Raw genomic sequence first — 26557 nt, forward strand, 5'->3', positions numbered from 1 at the left:
GCTACAGTACCCCTCCCCCCAGGGCACACCAGCTATGTTGCTTTGCTTTTTTTGCAATTTATGGGGGACCGAGATGGTTTTGCTCAGTATCCCCTCCCAGCCACGGCGTGCAGCCCCCTGCAGTCCCCCCGGGGCTGCCTCAGTGCAGCCGCCCCAGTCCTCTGCCCGGTTTGGGTGGCCTGTACTGGCCCCCAGCTGCCATCTTGCATCTTGAGCTGGGTGTCGCGGGGATCCTCTGTGCCCGTTTAACTTAGTTCTGTCGGTCAAGTGGTGCTCCGGGCATATCCGAGCCTCGGAGGCTCCCCCTCCATCCTGTTGGCCTCTCCGTTGGAGGGGCGAGACCCAGCAAATGAGCACCAGTTCTCCTTTGCCGCTCCCTCCCCGCGGGACCGGTCCTGCACCGTTTTGCTTTTTCTTCTTTCTTTTTTACTTTTCTTCTACCAGATTTTTGGCATCTTTGTCTTTTGAAAAGGGCGATGTTCTGTCAGAGTTCGGCAGGTGCTCTGGTTGGCTGAGTGGGTCTGTAGATGTGAGTTTTGATGTATTTGTGAGAGAGGGTGAGCTATAAGCATCCTTCTACTCTGTCATCTTGCTTCTCTCAAAATATTTTATCTTTTAATCGAACTTCTTTTGCTCGACATACTGTTTTTGTGATTGTTCATGTTTTTGTATGAATCATGAGATTACTTGCTGAGTACCATTGCATTCAACCACAATTTTTTCTTATCCATTCTCTTGTTGATAGAGATTTGGGTTGTTTCCAGTTTTTGTTGAATAAGACTGCTATAAACATTTGTAGACAAGTCTTTGTGCAGACTTACACTTTTATTTCTTTAAGGGTAAATAGGAACAAAATTGCTGAATCATAGGACAGATTTATGCTTCACTTTACAAGAAACTTCCAAATAGTTCTGCAGATTTACTCCCACAACCAATATATGAGGGTACCAGTTGCTCCCACATCCTGGCCAAGAACTGATCATGACTCTGATTTTAGCTCTTCTGGTAGATGTGAAATGGTATCTTATTGTAGTTTTAATTTGTGTTTTCCTTATTAATAATAATATTGGCATCCTTTCTTGTACTCATTGACCATCAGCGTATCTTTTTTTATGTAGTGTTCACATCTTTTTTCCATTAAAAAACTGGATTGTTTTATCTTTTATTGAGTTGTGAATATGTATGTGTGTGTGTGTGTATGTTTGTATGTATATGTGTATATGTATGTTTTCCGTGTGTATAGTTCATAAGAACTATTTTGGATATTGGAAATATTTCCTTCCAATTTGTGGATTGCTTTTTTCATTTTCTTAATGAGATCTTCCAGAGAGCAAATGTTCTTAATGTTGATGAAGTCCATTTATGATTTTTTTCCCTCTAAGGCTATATGTTTTATGTCCTAAGAAATCTTTGTCTTTGTAAAAACAAGTATTTTCTCATGTGTTTTCTTTTAGAAGTTTTATTATTTTAGCTTTTTTGTTTAGGTCTGTGATCTAATTTCAGTTAATTTTTGTTTGTGACGTGGGGTTAAAGTCAAGATTCATTTCTGTCCAGTTTTCCCAGCACCATTTGTTGCAACGGTTACCTTTTCCTCGTTAGTTATCTTGGCACCTTTGTCGAATATCTGTTGGCCGCTCTGAGCCGTTGATCTGTGTGTCTGTCCTTGGTGTCTGTTGTTGTTGCTTATCTGTTCAGTGACTCTTCTTCACAAGTTCTATAGAGTTTGTTTTGTGGGGGGTGGTTGCTGAAGCCTCTGTTTCATCCGCTTAGTGGTCAGTGATTAGACAGAGACTTCCTTAAGTGCCCTGGACTTGTAAGTCTCCCAGTCTCTGCTAAGGGAGGGACTTTGTGTGCATGCTGGGACGTGCCTTTGGCCTACAAGCAGGCAGTCCCCACCTCAGCCTTCACCTACAGCTTTGCAGGGCCTCCTGGTCTTCTGGAGGTGAGGACTTGGGCCCTTCTCAGGCCTTCTCAGCACACACAGCCCTGGGGGTGAGCATGGCTTCCCCAGTCACCGGGATTATGCTGTAACTTGTCACAGCCTGCTGTGGACGCCTCACTCCCTAGCTTTTCTTTTCAAATAGTTTGGACAGATTATTGTTTGCCTCAACTGTTATTGTCACCTCAGGCAGCTGCAGTGTTAAAAAATATTGCCTGTGATTTTTTTTTCGACAAGTGTCCCTGGGAAAAAGCGTGTTTGCACTGAGCAAGCTCTGAGTCAGGTCAAATAAGGATAAGTGTTGCAAGTGGGATTTTCCAAGGAACTGCCAAAAAGGTGCGATAACACCAGTTTCCTGTGAATGGGGCTTTGAGGAGCTCCAGCGCTGCTCTGTCCCCTCAGAGGCTTCTAGTTTACTGATTTGCATTTTAAAGGACTATTGTTTTTCAATGTACCATGCATCTAGGAAGAAGGGACTAGCCCTGAGGCAAGTTAAAACACCACTCATCTTGCTGTCCTTGCAAATATTCAGCCATTTTTATTGAATAAACACTCCCCAGATTATAGCCAGTATTTGATTAATTTTCAAAGTGCCAAGAAAGTTGGTTTTGACAAGTAAGTTTTTTCACTGTTCTCATTTTATGGAGAAGAGCAGTTTTGGAGGTCCTTACTCTGCCATTCGTTCTGATGTCACTCAGAGATAAAGATCAGAAATAGAACAGGCCGCAAAGAGATAAGAACATTGCAGGGAAACATTGATGGTCCAGCTGAGGTTGGAAACTGCGAGCTGGTAACAGTGCCAGTCTGCCTGGGCGTGTGTTCTTCTGCAGGCTCAGCAGGGCGAGGATAGATGCTGAGAATGAAGACGGTAGAATCAGCCGAAGATGAGGGTTAGCAGAGCAAGTAAAGAAGAGAGTCATAGGCAGGAAGGTCCCGAGAGCTGCATAGATGAGGAAGGAGGCCGCAGAGCAGGAGAGTGTGTTTTAATGGGAAGTGAGAAAACTGGGAGGAAAAAATGTGATCAGAGGATGGCGTGGTTTCTGCACGTTTAGGGTTTAGAGGCAGAACCACTGATGGTTGGTTGTCAAGGTTCCTTCTTACTGAAGTTATGTGAGTAATGAGCAGTGGGGCTCGTGTGGAATACTCCACAGTGGAGGCCGAGGTCTGGTTTTTGTTCAGCAGTGTGTCCTGGACTCCAGCAGCGTGCCTTCCTCCTAGTAGGGATTAAACTGATCTTTATGGAAAACATGTAAGAAAGCTTCATTTTCCATTTGCAGGCATCAGTAAGGGGAGACATGGCTTCTAAGCTCGCTGTTGAAGGAATCAAAGTATCAGCAAGTAGAGATCAGTGGGAGGAAGGGCACTGCTGCCGGGGGAGGTGTGCATGTGAAGTAGTCAGGTGTTTCTGGAGAGAGCTGAGGGAAAACTGATAGCCTAGATAGGCTAAATTACAGGGTGTACGTGGAGAAAGAACAGTAAAAGCCGGCAGTAGAAAGACTAGGATAAAACATGGAATACCTTGAAAACCCAGCTGAGAAGTGTAGCGACTCTGTACAAGGAGCTGCAGCCCGGTGTGTGGCGGGCGTTTACGGCCCAGCGTGACTGTGGTGCAGCGGGCTGGGGCTAGTAGGGGAGAACGTGCAGTGGGGAGGTCTGTCGGGGGGCTGTGGGGAGATTGTGATCTTCAGAGCCAGGATGGTGAGGATGGCAATTAAGATAGATGTGAGAGATTTTATGGAATAAAGCGAAATGTGTCTGTTGATCACGAAGGTAAGATTTAAAACATCAGTTCTTTTAACTGGGTGTACTGCTCTTGCTGACATTAAAAAAGTTGAGGGTATAAAATTTTGGACAAAATTGAGGGTAACCTTACAGAATTAATCAGTTATAATTTATTTTTTGTTAGCAGAATGCTGCTTATGTATTCTAGAATGAATATGAACTCAGTATTTAAATTATACTACCTTTGTAGTATTATTTGAAATAATATTTTAAAACATTTGAAAAAGTCATTTATTCATTACAAGATTTTATTAAGATTTGAATTGCTTACTTAGAAATACCAGATTAAAGGGATGACTAGTTAATAGCAAATATTTTTTTAAATTATTATGTAAATATACCTAAAGGATTCTAGATAGGTGTAAAATTTTCAAGAGTCTAGCCCTCCTTCCTTCATAGTTTTAGTAAAACGTTCAATTTTCATACATAATTAGACCTTGACTGCCCTCTAGTGGTAAGTGTCTTTCAAATGCATGATTTGGAGCACAGTGTGTCGGAATTTTAGGTCTTGTTTGAGTAGTTGTTGGTGTTTGCCCTCTCAGTGCTAGGGTCTGTGGAGCAGTAGGAACACAGGGTGTTTTCAGACCTTGCCTTTAATCCTATATGCTTTGTTAAAGACATAAGTCCAGAATTTCATCTCTGAGTAGCCTTGATAAAGTGCACTGGGAATATATGTGTATTTTTTAAAATGTCGATTGCTGTTTTATTGATTATAACAGTATGAAAGGTCACTTATGTAGCATACTTACATGAGCTGGAATTGCCCACCAAGCATGTATGACTGTGGAGTGGTTAAAATCAAGCAAAGCGCAAGAATTACACATTTTGGGGAGAGTTCTCTGCCCTTGACCGTGGTGCTGCCGGTTGGTTGTTTGCCTGTTCTCCTGTGTCCCGGGCTCAGAAGAGTGTTTGTTCCTAGATCCAATTCGGCAGGTGTTTACAGGGCGCCTACTTTGTGTTCAGCTGCTTGGTGCTGTAGGGTATGCAACAGAAATTTGTTACAGATGGCCTGGGCCTTTTCCATTCAGTATTTGTATTTTATCAAGAACAGAGTGCTGAGCTGTTGCTTCTTTAAACCATGGCTACAAGCTACCCTACACTAATGCAGGAAGTACAGACGATAAACTAGGAGCCAAAGGACATTCAGAGGAAGGTCCGCGGAGGGTGCGAGCCTATGTGCGCTGATAGCTGAGAACAGCATGTTCGTCTCGAGTTCAGGGTGGTGCCAGCCATGAGCGTAGGGCTGGTGCAGCACTTACGAACCAGCCGGCCTCTCCTGGGCGTGTATCTGAAAGAAGCAGAAATGCTGATTCAGAAAGATACGTGCACCCCAGTGTTCACAGCAGCGTTATTTACAATAGTCAAGATATGGAAGTAACCTAACTGTCCATCGACAGAGGACTGGATAAAGAAGTTGTGGTGTATTTATACAATGGAACACTGCTCAGCCAGAAAAAGAATGAAATCATGCCATTTTCAGTAACATGGGTGGGTTTGGAGGGTGTTATGCTAAGTGAAATGAGTCAGACAGAGAAAGACAAATAGTGTATGATATCATTTATATGTCAAACCTAAAAAGTACAACAAACTAGTGAATATAACAGAAAAGAAGAAGCAGACTCACAGATACAGAGAACAGATTAGTGGCTCCCAGTGGGGAGAGGGGCAATATGCAGGTAGGGATTAAGAGAGACAAATCTATGCGTGTGAAATGAGCTGCAAGGATCTGTTGCACAGCGCAGGGAGTACAGCCCACATTCTGTAATAACTGTGCATGCGGCAGAACCTTTAAGAGCTGCGAATCACTTTATTGTACACCTGTAACATGCATAATACTGTCCTTCAATTAAAACAAAGAATAGTGCAGCAGCTTAAGATCAGGAGAAAATGCCAGGATCAAGAAATTCTTCATCATTACCTCTTGCTGCTCCACAATTTCTATACAGTCCCCTATTTTTATTACCTCTATTAGTAGAGAAAACTAGTGGTACGTCTTAATGCCAAAAGAGATTGGTGGTGGCCTGTGGGCTTTTAAGGAAGTTATGAAGTGGTTATATTATTATACTAAATTGCCTTCCAACATATTTGATTTAAGCTAATATTAAAATTCGTTTGCATTTCTTGAGTCCACTGTGCATGTTTGTGGAGTCTGATGTCCTGGAAACATAAAACGGGAAAAGGGACCTGTGAGTTTTTCAGTAGTTTAGTTTTCTAAGAAACTGAATGTTCTGTACTTAGGAAATTGGGAGTTGAATCTGTCAGTGCCTACTAGAATATAAGTATAATTTCAGTTGAAAATGTTGATATAACTAAAAATAAGGACAAATATGTGAGAGCATTTTATTCTCCTGAAAAGTAACCTCTCAATGTTTGTGTAGTTAGTAGCTCATATGCTATACCTCTTAGATTAATTTAGAGAACATTACAACAATGATTTAAGGAAGCAGTGGATCAGTGCTCTATTTTTTGAGGAAATACTAACTCTGGAAATGTGGCTTTTCCTTTTTTTTTTTTTTTTTTTTTTTTTTAGTATTGCAGCACTTAGAACTGTTTTCTTAAAACTTAGCTCTTTTTCCTCAAAAAAGTAGTTTATTATCCTGTCTTTTAAAAGTCATTCAGTTATTACGTAAGAGACATGAGAAATTTTTGCTCTTCACTATAGAAATGTTTTTCTCATCCAAGCCCTTTTCCCAACTTAATTGCATCAACAGCAAAATTTTTATCTTCAGAGAATTTTGTACATGCTGTATACTACATACAGTAGTAAAAATGTGTCATTTAAAAACTGTATTAATGCATTTATTTTTCAGTAAAAGGTTTGAATGTATTGCATGAGTGTGAAATTTGAGGCCATCACTGCTGGACACAGGAAATTGGCTTGGAGCAGACTGGGTGGTTAGGCGTGTGCATGTGTGTGTATATGGGGAAAGGTGGAAATACAGAGTGTTGCTTATTCAGAAACTTAACCCAGCTTAGGAAAGGTTTATCAGCAGGTACAGTTCATCTACATGCCCTGTCATCACGGCAGACATCATCAAAGAGCAGTAACGCGTCATTTCATTAGATCAGCTCCTGTTGTGTGCTAGGACCTCTCAGTCCATTTTTCTTTACTTCAATCTAATCTTAGCTTGTTAAAGATGATCTGTGTGTTTATTGGCAACCTTTAGAGCTTATCTTGATCATTTTTATTTATTTGGTCACATCAAACCAGTGGTTAAGCTTTTATTAAACCTTTATTTTTATAAGGTCTTTCCTAACTCTTGAGAACAGATGAGAACTAATATTTACCCAGTACCGACCGACTCTGGGCCAGCCCCTGGAGGCAGGGGGCAAGAGCACAGGATGCAGCACTTGGCAGCTCCCCAGTTCTGCCATTTGTTAGCTGTGTGACTTCGGTTGAGTCACTTATATTTCCTCCTCTGCGTCTAAACCCCGCTCTTAACTGAGGTGACTGTACCCTCTGTTACCCGTTCAGTGGACCCTCGCCCCCACACACTGTGACTTCCTAGGGGGTTGCCTGCTCCAGGCCATCCTGGCCCCAGGGCCCCTGGCCTGAGGTCCTGCACTCCGGGCTCACTCCTCTCCCGTGTGTCTCATCTCCTGCAGGTATCTTTTCCCCTCTACTCTGCGCTGATCTTGATGCGGGACGTGACCCTTTCATTTTCCCTCACATCTCTTAAGCACAGCATTTGTATGTACAGCACATTACAGTGAAGGTGCGGAGTTGACGAGTTACGCCCTTAGCGGTCTGCCTGGGGACTGTAGCAGTGGTTCCCTGCTCTGCTTACTTGCCGCTGTCTCCTGCAGTGACCTCTCTCCTCACTTCCTGGCCGTTTCTTCCCTCTTCTCTCCCACCCAAAAGTCTCTGTTCATTTCTTATACAGAGCAGTTTAAACCTCTTTTATTGGCTTCTTCCCATCCATGCCTTCAAGTTCATCTCATCTTCCACTACCAAACCACCAAGTGGTTGGAAGGCTTTCTTCTACAGAAAACAACAAACCCCAAATTGTACATTATCTGCCTTTACAGTGTTAGTGAAAACCCAGCGTCTCCAAAGGAAGCCCTAGTACTTTGCAGTCTGGTTCCGTCTGACGGTGGCTGATCACATACATGAAAACACTTTGTAAGATGTGAGCCAGGATAAGAGTCAAAGGTCATTACCGTCCTCCCCATAGGTTTAATTGCTGAAGTCATGGGTGTCTGCCCTCGTCTTTCACCTTCTCGCAGCCCTCACCCCAATCCCTCTCGTTCACAGCCGCCAGGGCAGAGGTGTGCAGCGGCACCGGGGAGCGGTTCCGGATCTTCCGGGCCGAGAAAACTTACGCCGTGAGGGCCGGAAGGTGGTATTTCGAGTTCGAGGCTGTCACTGCTGGAGACATGCGAGTGGGCTGGAGCCGGCCAGGCTGCCAGCCTGATCAGGAGCTGGGCTCGGATGAACATGCCTTTGCTTTTGATGGCTTCAAGGTGAGTGCAGACCCCAGGGTGTGGGCCTGGACTTTGTGGGCTGCTGTGCACTGGGTGTCCACACTGCCCTGGCTGTGCCTTGTGTGGTCGGGTAATGCGAAGACCTCCCTGGGCACGAACGGGAGAAAGTAGCTCCTTGGAAATCTGTCCTTGAAGTCTCAAAACATTTTCCTTCACCCTGGGAATACAGCGAAACTCAGGGAGTAGAACGTGGATTCTCTGTCATATCAAAGAGCTGAATCATTCTTCTCTACCAAAAGTATTAAAAATCCATGTACTGATTAAAAATACATTCACTTTGACACAGCAGTTCCACAGAAGGAATTCACCCTCCAGCAAGAATTAATGATAGTTATAAACATTCAGTAGCCATAAGAATGCTTTTTGCTGTTTGTAATCACCAAGAGGTTTCTTTTTCAACATTATTACTCATTTTTATTTCTTAAGTTTGGTGGAAGCTGGTCAGGTGCTGCTATTTGTGCATTCTATAAATATTTAATGATTATTTTATCTGTATAAAATATTTTAAAATTTAAAATACAAAATATTTATATATGAACATAGCCACAGTAGAATAATACTAGTCATTTTTGGTTGATGAAATTCTTGGCATTTTATTCTTTTATTTTATTTTTATTTGCTAATTTTCTTCGGCGAATTTGTATTCCTTTTGAGAAATACAAGTTTTTCTAATTAAAAAAGGAAAATTAGAATAAAAAAAGCAATCATGAAGATTTGCTACTTGGGTACGTTTGTGGGAAAGCATTTCTAGGCTAGAAATTAGTCTTGTGTCTTCTAGGACAACTGACCCACTTTGTTCTGAAATGTTACATTTCCTGAATCTTGTTTTTTAATTTGGATGGAAAAATTCTGATACCTAATTTAGCTAAATAAATTTTTTTAAAGTAGGATGTGCTATGCTTTAGAAGAGTCATATCGTTTCACTTTGGTGACTGTATCCTGTTACATATCAGTTCACAATGAAGGTGATGCTTAAGGGGGCAATTAAAAGATTTTTCTGACAAAATCATATAACTAATTTTGTGTCTGTAGATCAGTAGAATATACTTATAGATTCAAAAGCCACATTTATGAAAACTGTTCCAAATGTATTGATGAAATTTCACCTACGTCTATAAAACAATGTGGCCATATGTATTCAGTTTTTGGCTGCTTATTTCAGTAAATATCTTAAGAATGTTTTTAAGTTTGATTTGAACCTTTTTTGTTTTTAGCATGTACTGAAGTGCTTCTAGAATTCTGTTTGGCTGAAGTGTCGGTGTCTTTGGTTCCCAGGAATGGAATTTTATTTTGAAACAGATGAAAATTCGAGTGTCATTTTCGATGATAAACTCCCAGCTTGATTCTCTGCCCATGATTCCCTGTATTTTGGGGACTAGAGAAAAACAACCCGTGTCCTGGGAAGCGTTCCCTGTGGTGAGACAGATACATTTCTAGAGACATAGTGTTCGTTGTAATGGAAAGTATGTGGGATTAGAGTTTTTAAATAGTGGACGCTGAAGATCACGGAGTATACCGGGTTTTGTTGCGATGCAGTGCGTGACACCATGCGGATGCTAGGGGTGCAGAGCCCAGGCGGGCGGTGTGCGGCGGGCCCCCCGCCCGCGCGGTGACCCGAGCCCTCTCCCCAGGCCCAGCGCTGGCACCAGGGCAGCGAGCACTACGGGCGGCCCTGGCAGGCGGGCGACGTGGTGGGCTGCATGGCCGACGTGACCGAGCGCACCATGGTGTTCACGCTCAACGGCGAGATCCTGCTCGACGACTCGGGCTCCGAGCTGGCCTTCAAGGACTTCGACGTCGCTGACGGTGAGTGCGCGGCCTCGCGCGGCCTTCGGGGGCGCCCAGCCGCGCTGCTGCTCCTCGCAGGCGGCGGCGACAGGGCGGGGACCGGCGGTGTCAGCCTCGGGCCTGCGGCTCGTGGAGCGGGCGCTCTCCACCGCCGTCTCCACCGCTTAGCTGGCCGTTCCGTAAAGCAGCAGGGGCTTTTCAAGTGCGAATCAGGAAAGAAATGGCAGGTAAAGGGAGAGTTTTCCACAAATGTTAAGTTCTGCCCTAGAACCTCCCTGTTGAATCAGCTGCTGATAGCTTCTTTCGGGTCATGCGTTTCAAAAAAATAGTGGGACCGACGGCGCGCCAGGCCCTCTGCTGGGAGCCGAGACGACAGAGAGGGGTGAGGGACCTCCCTCTTCACGCAGACCTGAGTGCACCAGGGGCAGGCAGCGCCCCGGTGGTTTCTGCTGAGTGCGCGGGCTCTGAGGAGAGGAAGCGCGGGCAGCGCTGCGGGGGCGCGGCGCGGGGAGAGGCCCCTCTGCCGGCGGGCCCGGACCTCGGGCAGCGTGTGCGCGGAGGCCCAGAGCCCTCTGGGAAGCGGGGGCAAGGCCGCTGCTCGTGCTTCACAGCTCTGCTGCCCTAGGCTGGCCCCTGGCCCCCGGGGTTATTTGAAGCTACATTAATGTAAGTGAAATAAAGGTAAAAACTGAGTTTCCAGCGGTGGAAACTTAGGTTTCAAGTGCTCGGCACTGACCTCTAGCCAGCGGCGCCCTGCTGCACAGCAGAGCTTGAGAGCACTTACATCATGTGGGGAGGTTCTGTTGGGTAGTGTTACCCAGAGCATGTAAACAAGATGATGTTTAACAAAATACTGTATAAATATTTCATTTCAAACTGAACTTGCACTTTTTTTTCAAAATGGCTTTGAATATATCCTATTACTTGAATATATGTGCATGTATTGTCTTGGATTTTAAGATCTGCCTCAGTTGGTACTTTTAAAATTATGTAAACTTGTCACCAGTCCTCAGAAAGTTAGCCAGCTCATTATTTGCATTAAGTTCTCTAGTTATTCATTCAGTAAGCTTTCAAGCAGTTATGACCGTCATTTCTCAGACATAGATTTGTGGAAACGATAGAAGCTTTGCATTTTTACAACTTAATTTCTGTTTTGCAGTCCTGCGTCTCAGGTGGTGGGTGAAACTGGCACTCTAACCCCCCATCCCTACCTCCGCTCCTCGGGTGTTGCTCTTACGAGGGCCTGTGTATCACGGGGGAGTTGGGAGAGGGACTTTATATGTGTTCTCTGTCTACGCTGTCTCAGGCCCTATCTGTAGGGCCTGAGATTCTGTTTTTTCAGTTGGTTGTTATTTTAAAATGCTGGCATATTATGCCTTTCTTTTTATGAAGTTAAATTCTTGAAATGCCGATGTGAGTTGTGTTTGTTTAGTTTATGCCACATGGATTCACAGAATGATGTTAGAACTGTACACAGTGTGGAACGCCCAGTCGTGCTGTTTAAGCAATGACAGATGCCAACGCTGCAGCATTGTTGCAGACACCAGTTGCCACTGTGGTGACAAAATGGGCTCTGACGTGGGTCTGAGGGCCACAGTCATAGAAACAACTTTGTTTTCTGACTCTACATTTCACATCATTTTTAAAATTTAAAAAATGACTTGAAACTTATACTCTGTTATAAAGTTAATACAGCATCCTCACAAATTGTCTGAAAATGTTGTGATCCATATTGTTGGACTGCGGTTGGAGGTGTTGGGAAGTATCCTTTTGGTCTCTAAGGCAGGTTAAAAACTTTATTTAGCTGTAGTCGTTAACTCTTGACTTCGTAGGGGTTAGTCAGAATTCTGGGTTTTCTTCCATAAAAAGGACTGCAGAATTTACACGGGCCTAGGACTTCCAGATGCTTTCTGGGCGTGGAATTTTCCCATACCCTCCCAAGTATCTTTACACGGCTTCTTAAAAAATTCAGTGGAGCTGCTCTGGGTGTAACAACAGTGGAAGGCCCTGAGACAAGCTCCCTAACTTACAGTCGCCACTAAGAGAGCCGGGGCTCAGTTGAAAAACCATTCATTTAGGCCAGCAGGAATGCACTGTGGTTGCTAAAGGACTAAGAAGTTTTCGTAAGCACTCTATTTTCAAATTGTTCTTACAGCTAGCTTGTCTTTACATCTGGGCCGTGCCTGATTTGGTGTTTGTTAAAATCTTCATAATTTCTTTTTGTTGCTGCAGAGGTAGTTCAGTCATATATATGCTGGCTCGTAAAGCAGTCAAAAGAACTGTCTCTTGATGTCTCTGCCTTTTGTACAGTTTACACAGCCGAAGTGATTTCTTGACCAATGTAAGTTGTTTCTTGATAACATCAAAAGGAAAATCACAAAAATCTGTAAAAGACTGATGGGGTCACCCAGTGAAATCCAGGTGGCGAGACAACCATCCAGTTCATTCCAGCCCATAGCGATGCGGGCAGGGCTTTTCTTAGGAGCTACAGATCCCTTTCCCAAACAGGGAATGCGCTGTCCTTCTGCAACCACAGGCTCCACCGTGAAGCTTCCGTGTTAACTGGACAAAGAACGATTGCTGCGACACACCGGCCCCGAGAGAAGGACAGGAGCCTTCAGTCCCTCCCTCCCCTCGAAGGGCCAGGACCTGTGGTCAAGATCAGGAGCCGTGTTATTAGACTTCTAAAAGTAGCAAGTCCTCTTCTATGAGTCTCCCTTCTATTTGGCTTTTTTTTTTTTAATCTCTTCAGAGTATCTGTAAGTAAAGTGAACAGATTAATTGAATCTCCATTTTTCAGAGAGTGCTATGGCTGTAATGTCAACAAAGGAACAGTGCTAGGCAGGAGCAGTCCCTGGTGAGGTCTGCTGTGACTTTCTCCTTGTCTCTTCTTACCACTGCACTGACAACTAGTCAGCATTGGGACTGGGGAGAACCCAGGAAAAGAGGCTGCAATATGCTGTGCTGTAGGCAGAATTCTAAGATGGTCTCTGGGAGTCCTGCTCCTGGTGGACATGCCTTGCATAACCCTCTCTTCTGTCATGTGGACAGAGTCTGAATTAGATGGGATATAGCTCCCATGATCAGGTTACTAATCAGTTAACTGTGAGTTAATCAAATAGAGATCATCCAGGTGGGCCTGACCTAATCAGGTGAACCCTTAAAAGAGATTGGGTCCTTCTTGAAGTCAGAGGGATCCAAAGTGTGAGATGTGCTCTCCTTCTGGCCTTGGATGAACAGACTGCTGTGGTGTGAGAGGGCCACATGGTGGGGGTCTGCAGGAGGCCTCTAGGAGCTGAGAACAGCCCCTGGTTGACAGCTGGCAAGAAAAAGGAGACCTCAGTCCTACAATGACAAAGAACTGAATTCTTTTAACAACCAGGGAGCTTGGAAGGGGATCTGAGCCTCAGATGAGAACACAGTCCAGTCAGTACCTTGATTTCATCCTCATGACACTGTGAAGAGGACCCCAGTCGTGCAGTACCTGGACTTCTGACCTGCGAGCTAAGAGACAATAAATGGGTCTTATTTTAGACTGCCAAGTTTGCGGTACTTTGTCTCATAGGAATGGGAAACAAATACATTCACCAAAGGGGTGTTTTAGTTTCTGCTGAACCTTCAGACTCACAGAACTATCAAAGTTACAAACAACCCAAATTTTAAAACACCTATAAAGGAAAATAAGAGGATGCTGATTCTAGGGTTAGAGTGGTGGTTCCCTCAGGTGGAGGGGCCGGGAGATGGGGAGAGCAGCGTGCTATGGTTGGATGGCAGGTACTGTTGAGGTTCTAGGTTTCCTTTGGGTGGTGGCTTAGCAGATGCTTGTTACAGTATTGGAAAGGACCAACTACACATGTAAAAGCAGTGTCTTGGACAAAAGGTGGTAATTGATCCACCATCTGCTTCTATATACTTGAGGTTCTTAAGCATGTGTGTAGAGCTTGGGGGAAGAGCTGGTAGAGAGGGAGAGCTGACGGGGAAGGCCTGATCTTGAGTGATGTTCCTGATGAGGTGAAGGGTGTGATCTCAAACACCAGGAGATGAAATCGGAAGCCTTTTTCATTTTACAGCAGAGAAAAAATGGGCCTGGTAATAGTAATAGCCTCTGTCTTACAAATAGGGTGCCTTGTGTTTGTAGGGGAGCCCTCCAAGCCAAAGCAGTGGCTTTGTCTTTCCCACAGTCCCAGATTTCTTCTCTGTGTGCTTCTCCGGCTTCATCAAGCCCCTAATGTCCAGCTGCCTTATATCCTGCATGTTCCGTGGAACCACCCTCTCTGGAGTCCTGTCCCTAGGGGGCGGGGCGTCTGCCCTCTGTGTCCCAGCATGTGCCTGCACAAGGCAGTCCTGCTCGTAAGACTTCTGAACAGGAATTCTTACTGATGTGTCACCCCTTTTTGCTGGGAGGCTTTAGCTCCCTAAAATCTCTCCCCCCATCCTGCAGTGGCAATAAGCTGGTGGGGGGGGCACATTCTGTCCCTCATCGTCTCCTGAGACCACGTCAGGGAAGGGAAGAGTCCTTCAGCCAGTAGCTGAAGCTGCCCCAGGCCACAGGGAGAAATGGCCCTTTCTTTGGCCAGCTTTTGGGTGGGCTTCATCTCCCTTGCTTTTTTGTGCCATCAGAATGGTAGTATCTCAAGAGCTGAGATTTAGGTATTAGTCTGGAGAGAAGAAGCCAAGAAGACTAACAAGTGGCCCTTCCTCTAGGTCTCTGGAGAAACAGAAGGGGATTTTAGGGTTCACACATGATTTAGCCCAGCCCACCATAAAAAAAAAAAACCCAAATACTAGCTAGTAACAAATTATACTTTTTAATTTGCCCTATGCCCTCTTCTCTGCGTTATGGGGGTAATTTATTCCTTAAAGCACACAAATAGGGCAACTTTCCATAGGTTAAAAACTATCACTAATTCCTACAGGAAAACATAATATGCATTTCTGACCCCCCAAATAAAGCCTCATTTATACTAAAACAATACCGAATTCCCCTGAAATCGCATTATAGTTAACATAATTATACCCTAATGTAGAAAGGCATTCCTTCCTGTATTTGGTCTCTAACTTCGTATTTTCCTTGCTCAACTCCGTCTCTTTTTTAATTCACATAGTATAAACTTCAGATTCCCTCACAAAATATAAATATTACACTCCAAGTTTAGTAATTTGATCCTCAGTGTAAGAAAAGCAAAACAAACAGCGACAACGAAGCTAGAAGGAAAACAGTCAAGACCAAGGAATGTTGGCGAAAACCTGGGGACAGTGCAACATTTACCTGACGTGCCGACGTCAGAGGGGAACTGATGCGTGGCGTTTTCTCTGACACAGAACTTGCGCTCCACACTTGCTTGAAGGAGGAACCCACGAGACACGAGCCGGTTCTCACTACTGAGAAGATAACTGCGTGTCTCACTTCTGTTGGGGCTTGCCACCTCCCGAAGAGGGTGAAATCTCAACTATTCTGACTTAATGAGAAGCGATGCCTTGCAGGAGCATTAAATGAAATGCCTCATAAAGTGAGATTCGGATTCTTCTCATCCAGGGCTTCTCGGCGGTCCTCTGGGCTCAGCAGGCATGGCTTCCGAGGAGATGTGTCTGCAGCTGAAGACAGCGTCCTGAATACAAAACTCACGTCTCTGTCCCAGCTCACACGGACTGGATCTTGTCTTCCCACAAATTCATATGGTGAAGTCCTGACCGGCAGTGACCGTACTGAGGTCCTGAGGGTGGGGCCCTGGTCCAGTACAACTCGCATCCTTCTAAGAAAAGGAAGAGACACCAGGTGCACAGAGGAGGGCATGTGAGGACGCAGTGTGAAGGTGGCCGTCTGCAAGCCAAGGAGGGAGGCTGAGGAGAAACCACACCTGCAGACATCTTGGTCTTGGGCGAATAAGTTAAAGCCACCCAGCCTGTGGCATTTTGCTGGGGCCGCCCTGGGGGACTGATCCCCTGCCCTCTACACTTACACCCCTCACCAGTCTAGCACTGGTCTCAAGTTCCTCCTGTGTGCGAGTGCTTCAGGTTTCCGGTAATGTGAGGAGCTGATCGTATCCTTAACTTAAAGCATGAAAGAGTCAGTTAGCATTTTGCCATATGGTGAAAGAATAGTTACTTTGTCTGGAGAGCATCTGTATTTCACAAAGTAGGCTATGAGTGCGTGTCTTGTGTAGCGTAAATGCCTCATTACATTGGTGCTTGTTCAAGGTTGTCAGCTTTTCTGTGAGTAAAGATCACCTCAGGGCCCTCTGGTCCCATACCCATGATGATTATAATCAGATCCAGAAATGATGCCTTTGATTCTGTGTCTGCTGTTTGAAAGGGCAGAAGCAAAACTGAATTCTTGGTGCTGAGACCACATAGAATTCCTTTCCTTGGGAGGGAAACAGAAGGAGATTTTTGTAATTAAAATAGCTGCATAGCTTTAGGCAGAAAAGGCGTTTAAGGAAAAAGATGGGGGATGACTTTCCATTATCGATTTTATTAGTTGCCTTTAAAACGAAGAAGAAAAAAAACAGAATATTGGGCTGTCGGTCTGTACATATAATTTATTTTTATCCTCTGTTGAAATATGAACCATTTGGCAGATGTATGTGACTCATTGAGAAGATTGCTTTCAACATGGTGTGAATTAGGGCTGGGTCTGCACCGTCCCAAATGCCTACCTTCCTTGCTCCACCGTCACATCTGTCCTTTCTGTCATTAGTGTCACTCTGTACAGTCTGCTGTTGATACAGACCTGGGACCCAGGTTTGCATCAGACCTGGGAAAGTAAGGTCATTGGGACTCTCCCTGATTAAGAGGTAGCACTTGTGAAGGAAGGAAGAAGCTCGGACTGTGAGTCCCTGCTGTGGGGCAATCCAAACAACCATAGATTTGGGCTGGGACACTGGCTGTTTTGAGTGAAGATGAAGACAGTCATGAAGTGGTAGACAAATTCTAAAGAGGAAGGAGATGTTGGAGACCAGCAGCCTCATTGTTTTGTCTAAAATCAGAAAAGGGAACTATCCTAGACACGCTGTGGACTTTTCCAGGAATGAAACTCTTAAATAGGTACTACGTTCACGGAGTACTTTAACAAGTGAAGGGATTTTTACTGTTCAAATTCCAGATTATTACTTAATGTGTATTTTTTGCGCTTATGTGTATGTAATCTAAACAACATGTTATTTGAGGAAATTCATTGTGAAATAATTGGTGAATTGAGTGAAAACCAAACTGCTTAGCCTAAACTGCCCAGTTAATTGACAGTTAAATCTTATGTGTTGATGAATAGAGGAAATTTCTATCGTACAGACCATTTTGAGAATAGCTAAAGTTGGTAGGTGGTTAATGACATAATTTGTATATATACTAGCCTATCTGCACATTGGCAGTTTTGCACGTGTGAATATACATCTGATTCTAGAAGGAGCAGTGTGGGCATACACCACCAATGGTTCGTTACCTAGGAATGCTGCCGAGCCAAACAGCAAAATTTAGTATGGGATGGCTTAATTATACTGGAAAGGTCAAGGAATCAGAATAAAGGGTGTCAGAACCTTGTGTATAGAAACATTCTATTGTCTGGACTTGAATTGATGGAGAGAACGTGATGGCTTTAAAATGGGTTTCAAGGTCAAAAATAAATATCCTACTGATCTTGATGCTCTGAAGTGAACCAAGAGCCAGGAGGAAAGTGTGGGAATGCCCCTGTCGTGCCAGCATTGTGTTACCAAGTCCTTGCACTAACGATACACCTGTATCATGGTAAATTCCCTGGGACCTCACTTAGCATAATTCCCTAATTCATGTTCGAAGCCAAAAGGGACTAGAAGAAACAGATAACCACGTCTGAAGCCCTGGGTTTTAGATCCAGTTCTGAAAATAGTTCTTCCTGTGGGCCCTCTGTTTTCATTTCCTTAAAATAAGAAAACATTAATTGGAAATGGTCATTTCATGCCTCTTCCAGTTTTAAAGATCCCAGAAATCTAAGGCAAGTGTTTTGGTTTTGGTTTTGGTTTTACCCTCTCTCTCTGCATTCTTGAGCATCCCATTTAACCAGCCGAAGGACCCTAGAGAAAGATTTAACATCTTAGTTGTTTTCTCATCTTGAAAAATGGGGTTAATATTTAATAATAAATGGTAAAGTGCTTACATATTATCTGGCACATAGTAGGCCACCAGTTAGTGTTACCCTTTCCTCTGATCAAATAATTCACATTTACATGTTAATACTGGCCATTTTAGTCTGCTTTTGGCCATTTGGTTTTGGTTATAAATGTGAGTCCCAATTTGTATTTCAGAAATTTCAAAATCTGAAATCATATATTCTTAGGAAAAGCTGGTATGCTTGTGATCTGCTTCATCTTCTTCTCATCCAGCCCCCACTGCAGATTTCTCGCCTGCCTCACGCCCCCACATCCTTGTGACTGCCAGTTCCTTCGCTGGACTTGCGTGCTCACAACACAGCCCTCTGCTCAGGAGTGGGGAGGCTCATCAGCAGAGAAAGTTAAAATTTGCTGAAGCCATCTGTCTTCTGTTGGAGGAAGCAATTTAGCCATAAGTTGTAGCTACTGTTTTAACAGATTTACAAATAGTTAGGGCGGATCTGGCACAGGCCCGAGTAACCAGTTGGACCCGTGGGTACTAATTTAAGATCCCCTGCCGGGAGGAAACTTGCCTTAGATCTCATCAGGCTTTGCCGTTTGCCAGGTGTCAGTTAAGGTAACCGGAATAGAAGACGGAGAACTCAAAGGACAGGCAGGTGGGACTGACACTTACCTGTGCCAGGTGTGTGCATAAACGTGTGGAAACCAGTTTTAGTGGGCTGGAACATTTTTGTGCTCAGCCTGCCTCAAACTCAGAAAGAACTGAGCCTCAATTATCATGTTTTGCTGTGGACAGTTACTAAGAGGGAGGTCATTTATCAACTCATCTTGTATAATTTGTGGCAAACCCTTCTGTCAGTCTTGACAGCATTTATGATTCTCTGACCCTCTATTCTGTATACTGATAACTCTTTCCTTACTCATTAGCTCCCTTCCGAGCGTAAAGGTAAACTCTGGGAAGGGAGCCCTCCCACCCTGTTTGCAGCTGTGTTTCCAGTGCCTCCGGCAGTGGTTGCACGTGGTCGGTGTGGATCAGGTGTTTGCTGCTTGGAGGGACCTGATACTGTAGGAGACAGTCTTTGAATGTTGAAAACTTAGAGCAGGAATCAGGCTTGAGGGCCGAATCCAGCCAGCCACCAGTTTTTGTGAATCAAGTTTTGTCAGAACACAGCCCCGCTTCTCCGTCTTCATACTCTTTCTGGCCACTTTGCCCTGTAACTCAGGCTTGAGCAGTTTTGACCTAGACACAGTCCAGGAAGCCTAAAATCTACTCTCTGGTGACACACAGGGCTGGCTTTAGCGTGGACCTTGAGATCTGCAGACCCGGCTTTCTTTTCTGGCCACTTAGCTGGAATTTAAGCTGAGACTGGACTTGACTCACTGGAAAAAAGATAGCTGATTCCTGTCCCAATGAACGGTCCTTAACGTTCAGTGAGATGAAGCCCCAGATAAACACTCAGGACATTCGCTACTGTCACGAGCCTTGTGTGTTTGACAGCATGTCACCTGTTGTCAGCACCTGTATTTGCAGGGCACTGGCCAGGTGGAGGTGACTGAGGCCCAGCCTTCCCCGTGTAGACTGGAAAGTACCTGGCGGTTCCTCTTCTCTGTGTGCTCTGTGCCTCCATCTAGTCCTCCCTACTGTGACCCCCGCATTTAAAATATGGGTTTCAGAAATGTTCATTGTGTTATTATCATAGCAGCTACGAAAGCTGCATTTCCAGACGTCAGAACACAGTTTAATGTGGGGGGATTCTGCTTCATTTAAATTAAAAAGAGAAAAAATAGCATAATTTCTACTTATGATTGTACTTTCATAAATACTTCCCTTTAGAAGGCACCAAAACAATAAAGCAGTGAGAATACCACCTACGGCTGTAAGCTAATGAAAAATTATACCCATTATTTTTCAGAAAACTAATCAATTCTTTTTGAACATTTGGATAATACAAGAATATAGTGAATTGATTGAAATTATATATATATTCCCACTACACAGAGAAAAATTGGACTTTTAATGTGTTTTTCTCTCATCTAAAGGATTGAGATGTAGAGATAATTTTCTGTTGCCATCTTTGTAACTTAGTATTATGTTGTCTTAAGTCATAAAAACATTTTAAACATAACTTTTGATATTTGTATCAATTTTACATTTTGAGAAGTATCAGCCTTTCAGAAAAGTGCTAGTAAAGTACCATGAACACCTGCATACTCTTCACCTGGAATCACCAGTTTTTAAATTTCACCATATTAGTTCTGTCTCCCTCTACAGGTTTATTCTGGTGAGCCCCAAACATGATTTTTAATGCCTGCACATACTTAACCTTGTGTATGTATAATTAACCATTCTCTTATTCTGGATATTTAATTTCTTTTACCTTTTTTTCCGTTTTAAATTTAGTTTAGTGAGTATCCCTGTCAAGCACTGTATATACAGGATCTCATTTTTAAAACCATGGCTCCATGCAGTAGACATTACAGAAGAAAGGATTAAAGCTTAGAGAATTTAAGTGACTTGCCAGAAAGTGGCGGAGCTAAGACTTGAATCCAGTCTCTTGGATCTCAAACTCTCTGTCCTTGGGCGTTTCGTAGAAGTACCTGCCTGCCCTCTTCTTCTGCAGAATCTTCCCACTCCCATCTCTCTGCTCTTCCTCTGTTCTTGGTACTCTGTTTTCTCAGATGGGTCAGTAGGTGACTTGGGTATGACTTTATCAGTTGTCTTCCCAGCTCGTTAGACTGTGAGAACCTCTTGGCTGAGGTCTGTGTGTTACTCGCCCAGTGTCTCCGGTGTCTGGCACACAGTAGCTGCTCTCTAAATATCTGTTGGATAAAGAAATGAATAGTTGAAAGTGTCTTAATGCATATGACTTAACTGCTCATCCTCAGTCCTTGCTAATTTTATTAGCAAGACTTCTGGTCCCGAGCTTACTGCACATTCACTAGCCGAGAACTTCCACAACTTGAAGAACTTGTGGTCTGGACCATTTCGTATCCACGTCACTCTTACACATTTCTATCTGAGAAAGATGTAGGTATATCCCAACTTATTAAATGAGTATTTTTACAGACTGTCACTTGTTTTCATAATAAAATAAACATTCGTTGAGAAAAATTGTTAGCTTGAGAGACATAAAAAGAGAGGAAAAAAGTATTAAAAATCCCACTACTCTGAAACTTTTTTTGATTAAAAAAAACCTTCTGGTGTTTTCACATGTTTAAAAATAAACCATGTTACATCTTTCTTTCTTGAAATAATGTTTACTGTCAATATTTTCCTATGTATTAATGAACCTTTGAAAGCCAGATTCTCAAAAGCTAAGTAGTATACCATCTCAAGGAACAGAAAAACATACATTTATTGTCCCAACAATATCCTGTGATTGTAAACATAGCCAGAGTGAACAGTTTAGGACATAAATCTTGTGCACAACACTAAATACTTGATTTTTTAGATGAAAATATATCAAACATACAGAAAAGTTCCAGATATTAATATAACAAACACCCACAGGTCTACTGTAGAGATTTTTTAGGGATCCAATAAGTTTGCTGTTAGGGTAGGAACTCCTTCTACATCTAAAGTGGTAAAAGAAGTAACTGTTTAGCCTCTGAGGAGATGTTTCTATCTTGGTATCCCCTAGTTCGCGTCACATGAGTGCTACATTTGCCAGTTTGTGCACATGTAGTTCCAGCTGTCTCAGGTCTGTCAAGTTTTTCCAGTCCTTCTCTCTGATTCCTTTGGGGACACTTAAGACAGCTTTCCTTGACTGCTATGCCCAGAGCTGGCACAGCTGCAGACACAGCTGTGGCTTTTTCATTTTAACTAGAAACTCATCATTCGCGCTTCCTTGAACCCGGCGGGATGTGTTCTTGCTTCCTGGTTGGTAGCATAGTTACGCAATTGTTGCTTTAAATATATACTGATGACACGAGCTGAGCTGCGTGAGACCATTATGAGTTATCAGGTGTAATTTGTATCGTCTTGTGCTGTTTTGAGGGTTATACATTGCTTTTACTGCCAGTGATTTCAACAGTGGAAGAAATAGAAATCGTAATGGGAGAAATTTGTCAGCTTATTCTCAGGATCCATTGCTTTTTTAATCTACAAGTTAGATCCTCCGATTTGTGGTCTGCATTCCAACACTGACCTTGGTTATTGCATTGAATACTTGAACTTTCCTGTAAAATAGTATAGAAGGAAATGAAGATTACATAGACGCGCCCTCTGCTGCAAAATGCCATCTCATCCCCTTGCCAGACAGTTAACAGAGTGAATGTAGTTTCCTCTTGTTCTTTAGTAGTGGAAAGGTTAACTAGCCCTGCTACACACTGAAATATTTTGTTTCTTCTTTATTGCTCATTGCTGTTGCTTTTGACTTAGTTTCTTATTTAGCTTACTCTTTGATTTCATCTTAACTGTTTATGTTAATCGTGCATTGTCCTGCGTAATCTGTAGTGTCAGTGACATTGAAGGGGAAGGGACAGACGGAGGAGATTCAGTGGGATGTTGGCAAGGACTTCCAAATATTTCAATTTTTTCTCTCAATGCTTAGCTGCAGGGTACCTCAGGGAGAAAAGAGCAAAACTCTCTTCAAAGATCAAAAGCAACTATAAGTGAATTAAAACCGTTATAAATATTGCCTCCAATCATTTTTTCTTTGAGGTACATGCAAAGAAAGCTAACTCAGCGGTGTTGGTGTTTGCAATTTCAAGCCTCCTTCTATCTCATTTTCCCCCTCCGAGAGAGGCACGCGCACTTCTGCGCAGGCTGCGGAGTGGGGACCTCCTCCTGTGGCTGTGCACCCTGAGACCCTGGAGGACTAGGGGCTGCCTAGCAGCTACCTCACAGAAGTCCAAGGGGAAAGAAGGGGCCCCTGGGCCACATTTAATGGATTCTGATGCCAAGAGCAAATCCCGGTCTTCTGAGCCTGGCGTTGAGTACTTGCTGTGAGTGGTCTCTTTATCCTTGCTTTTGCCTCAGGGTGACGGCTCTCACAAAGGGAAGACTTCTGGAGCAACACTTTTGATAATTCCGTACCAGAAGGCTCTTATGCTAATGATACTGGTTTTTTTTCTTCTTCCCAGGGTTCATACCAGTGTGTAGCCTCGGAGTGGCTCAAGTGGGCAGGATGAACTTCGGAAAGGATGTCAGCACCTTGAAATACTTCACCATCTGCGGCTTACAGGAGGGCTATGAACCATTTGCCGTTAATACAAACAGGGATATTACCATGTGGCTGAGCAAGAGGCTCCCTCAGTTTCTCCAGGTTCCATCAAACCACGAACACATTGAGGTTTGCTTTTTCTTTAAAAATCAGACCGTTGCCCAAAACCAAAAGAGGGAGTTCCTACTTGTTAACAGTTATTGTCTCTCACGTAAATGATGGCTCTGGTGTGCCACATTGTGGTGGAATCTCAGGACAGGTACTTTATGAGAGGCTGATGAGGCTGATTACCTGCAGTTCACCTTGAACAACTTTGGGGCTAATCTGCATATAATGTATAGGCCTCTGTATCCATGGATTCAGCCAGTCATGGCTTATGTAGTGCTGTAGTATTTAGTACTGAAAATCCCTGTGTGTAAGTGGATCCGCACAGTTCAAACCTACACGGTTCAAGGGTCAACTGTACTTAATTGTTTATATATATATACATATACATACACACACATATGTGTGTGTGTGTGTGTGTGTGTGTGTGTGTATAGAATGTCAGGTTCGCTTTGAATTTATGCGGTTATAATATGAATTTCCCAGACCATCTTCTGAGTTAGAAGCAGAGGCTCTGAGTGTATCTGGGACATAGTAATCCTTATGCTTAATTATCTCATTTACGAAATTGTGCCACGGGTGGGCCATGTTTGGATTCTTCAAGAGGTGATGCACGTTAGGGGTTTCAGAATCAGGAATCGACAGTGCTTAGATTTGAACGATGGTATCCTCATTTGCTAGGTGACCAGGATAGATGGCACCATAGACAGCTCCCCGTGTTTAAAGGTCACTCAGAAGTCATTCGGCTCCCAGAACAGCAGCACGGACATCATGTTCTACCGCCTGAGCATGCCCGTCGAGTGCGCAGAGGTGTTCTCCAAGACTGCGGCGGGCGGCATCCCGGGCGCCGGCCTCTTTGGGCCCAAGAACGACTTAGAGGATTATGATGCAGATTCGGACTTCGAGGTTCTCATGAAGACAGCTCATGGCCATCTGGTGCCAGATCGAGTGGACAAAGACAAAGAAGCTGCAAAACCGGAGTGTAACAACCACAAGGATTACGCTCAGGAAAAGCCCTCTCGTCTGAAACAAAGGTCACTGATATGAGCAAAATGATTTTAAATACATGGTTGTCATGCAGGGTCACAGCAGAGTATAACAGTGGGTGAGAGATTTCCAAGTTCAGTTCCTTCTCCCTCTTCCTCCTCCTTTCTGGACAAAGGATTCCATAGAAAACAGCAAAGCAACCTGTTTGCCATCCAGTTGGTTACCAGTGACAATCTATCCTAAGTTACTTTTTTAATGAATTTTTTTATTGTGGTTAAAAACCATAGAATTTACCATTTTAACCATTTTTAAGTGTACAGTTCAATAGTGCTAAGTATATTCACATTGTTGTAAAACGGATCTCCAGAACTGTTTCGTTTTGCAAAACTGAAACTCTACGCCCATGAAACTACTTTCTTCTTCCACCACCTCCCCCCACCCCACCCCCAGTAATCATTTTACTTTTTGTTTCTATGAATTTGACTGCTTTAGATACCTCTGTACATGGAATCACACAGTATTTGTCTTTTTGTGACTGACTTGTCTCAGGTAGCATAGTGTCCTCAAGGTTCATGTGTGTTGTAGCGGGTGTCAGAATTCCCTTCCTTTTTAAGGCTGAATAATATTCCACTGTATGTATATACACCACGTTTTTTGTCCATTCATCCATTGATGGACATTTAGGGTGACTCCACCTCTTGGCTCTTGTGAACAGCACTGTTATGAACATGGTTGTACAAATATCTTTCCACAACGCCACTTTCAGTTCTTCTGGTTACATACCCAGAAGTGGGGTTGCTGGTAGTTGTCTGTCTGAATTTTTGAGGAACCTTCATGTTGCTTTCCCTAGCAGTTGCACCATTTCACAGTCCCCTCAACACTGCTCAGGGGTCCCGATTTCTCCGCATTCTTGTCAGCCATGTTACTTTCTGGTTTTCTGGCAGCTGCCATTCTCGTGGTTGTGAGGTGATACTTCATTGGGGTTTTGATTTGCATTTCTCTAATGATTAGTGCAGTTGAGATCTTTACATGTGCTTGTTGGTCACTTGTGAATCATCGTTAGATGTCTATTCAGGTTCTTTGCCTGTCTTTTGATTGAGTTATTTACTTTTTTGTTGCTGAGTTGTAGGAATTCTTTATGTATTCTGGATATTAACCCCTTATGAGACATATGATTTGTATTTTCTCCCAAGGGTCGGTTTTTAAGGTACTTATTTTTACATTATTGGTTGAAACTTAAAGAGTTTCTAAGTAGAATAAGAAGGCTACTTATTTTAGCATCCTTTCTTACACTCAATCTGAATTTCTCAACTTCAGCCCTTTACCCTCGAACAAATAATTATTGGTTGTAAGAGTCTGCCTTGTGCATTAAAGTTTTGTTCACAGGTCCCTGGCCTCCACACACTAGACACCAGTGCCCCCTACCCGAGTTGTGACAATCGAAAACATTCTGGATATTGCCAGATGCCCTCTTGGGAGCTCAGCAGAGCTGACAGCCACTTTGCTGAGTTAATCGTGTGTGTGTGTTTGAGATAGCCGGAAGGTGGTAATGTCGCTCCCTGATCCTCTGTACATTTCAGGTTTCTGCTCAGGAGGACAAAGCCGGATTACAGCACAAGCCATTCCGCAAGACTCACTGAGGACGTCCTTGCCGACGACAGGGATGACTACGACTACTTGATGCAGACGTCCACGGTATGAGCTGCAGCCCTGTCATCCGACGCTGTGTGTCTGTCATTGTGCTTTGCGTTTCAGATAGTTAACTTTGGTGCGTAATGCTTAGCAAGCTGATGGCAAAACTAACAGCTCACTTGTATTTTGGGGACTGAGAAGTTGGAAAGCATGTACATGTTCTGATGGATATTGTGCAGTAAGAGCCACGTTAGGAACGATACTCCCGAGTGGCGCCTTACTCCTGACCTTGCTCTCCTCTTTCTGGGCAGCGTTTTAATTGGCCACTTAATTCTTCCAGGTACATTTTGTGATTTCCTTTATCTCAGTGATGTGTCTGAAAGGTCATCGATCATACTTTGTGAACGGTCAAGGATTAATGTCTGCCATTTAAAATTTTCAAAACACTCCTCATAAAATGCCAAATAGGAAAAAATATATAGCTTTGTCTCTTGAAGAGTTGCCCATGTTTGAAGTTGACTTCCACATATTAGATCTGAACTAATTTCAGATTTTAAATTGCTTTTAAGGAGTCAAAATAGTATATGTTAGTG

General features: G+C 43.5%; 1 protein-coding gene across 1 annotated transcript in view; it reads left to right on the top strand.

Moving 5' to 3' along the window:
- Positions 1-26557, top strand: part of RYR2 (ryanodine receptor 2) — a 539007-nt gene that overhangs the window by 322086 nt on the left and 190364 nt on the right. The window contains exons 28-32 of the mRNA XM_072971049.1: positions 7977-8185; positions 9838-10012; positions 23161-23369; positions 24027-24379; positions 25913-26027. Of these exons, the coding sequence (XP_072827150.1) occupies positions 7977-8185; positions 9838-10012; positions 23161-23369; positions 24027-24379; positions 25913-26027 (1061 nt within the window). The remainder of the gene's footprint in view (positions 1-7976; positions 8186-9837; positions 10013-23160; positions 23370-24026; positions 24380-25912; positions 26028-26557) is intronic.

Source organism: Vicugna pacos, chromosome 11 (assembly GCF_048564905.1).
Source record: "Vicugna pacos chromosome 11, VicPac4, whole genome shotgun sequence".
Lineage (NCBI taxonomy): Eukaryota > Metazoa > Chordata > Mammalia > Artiodactyla > Camelidae > Vicugna > Vicugna pacos.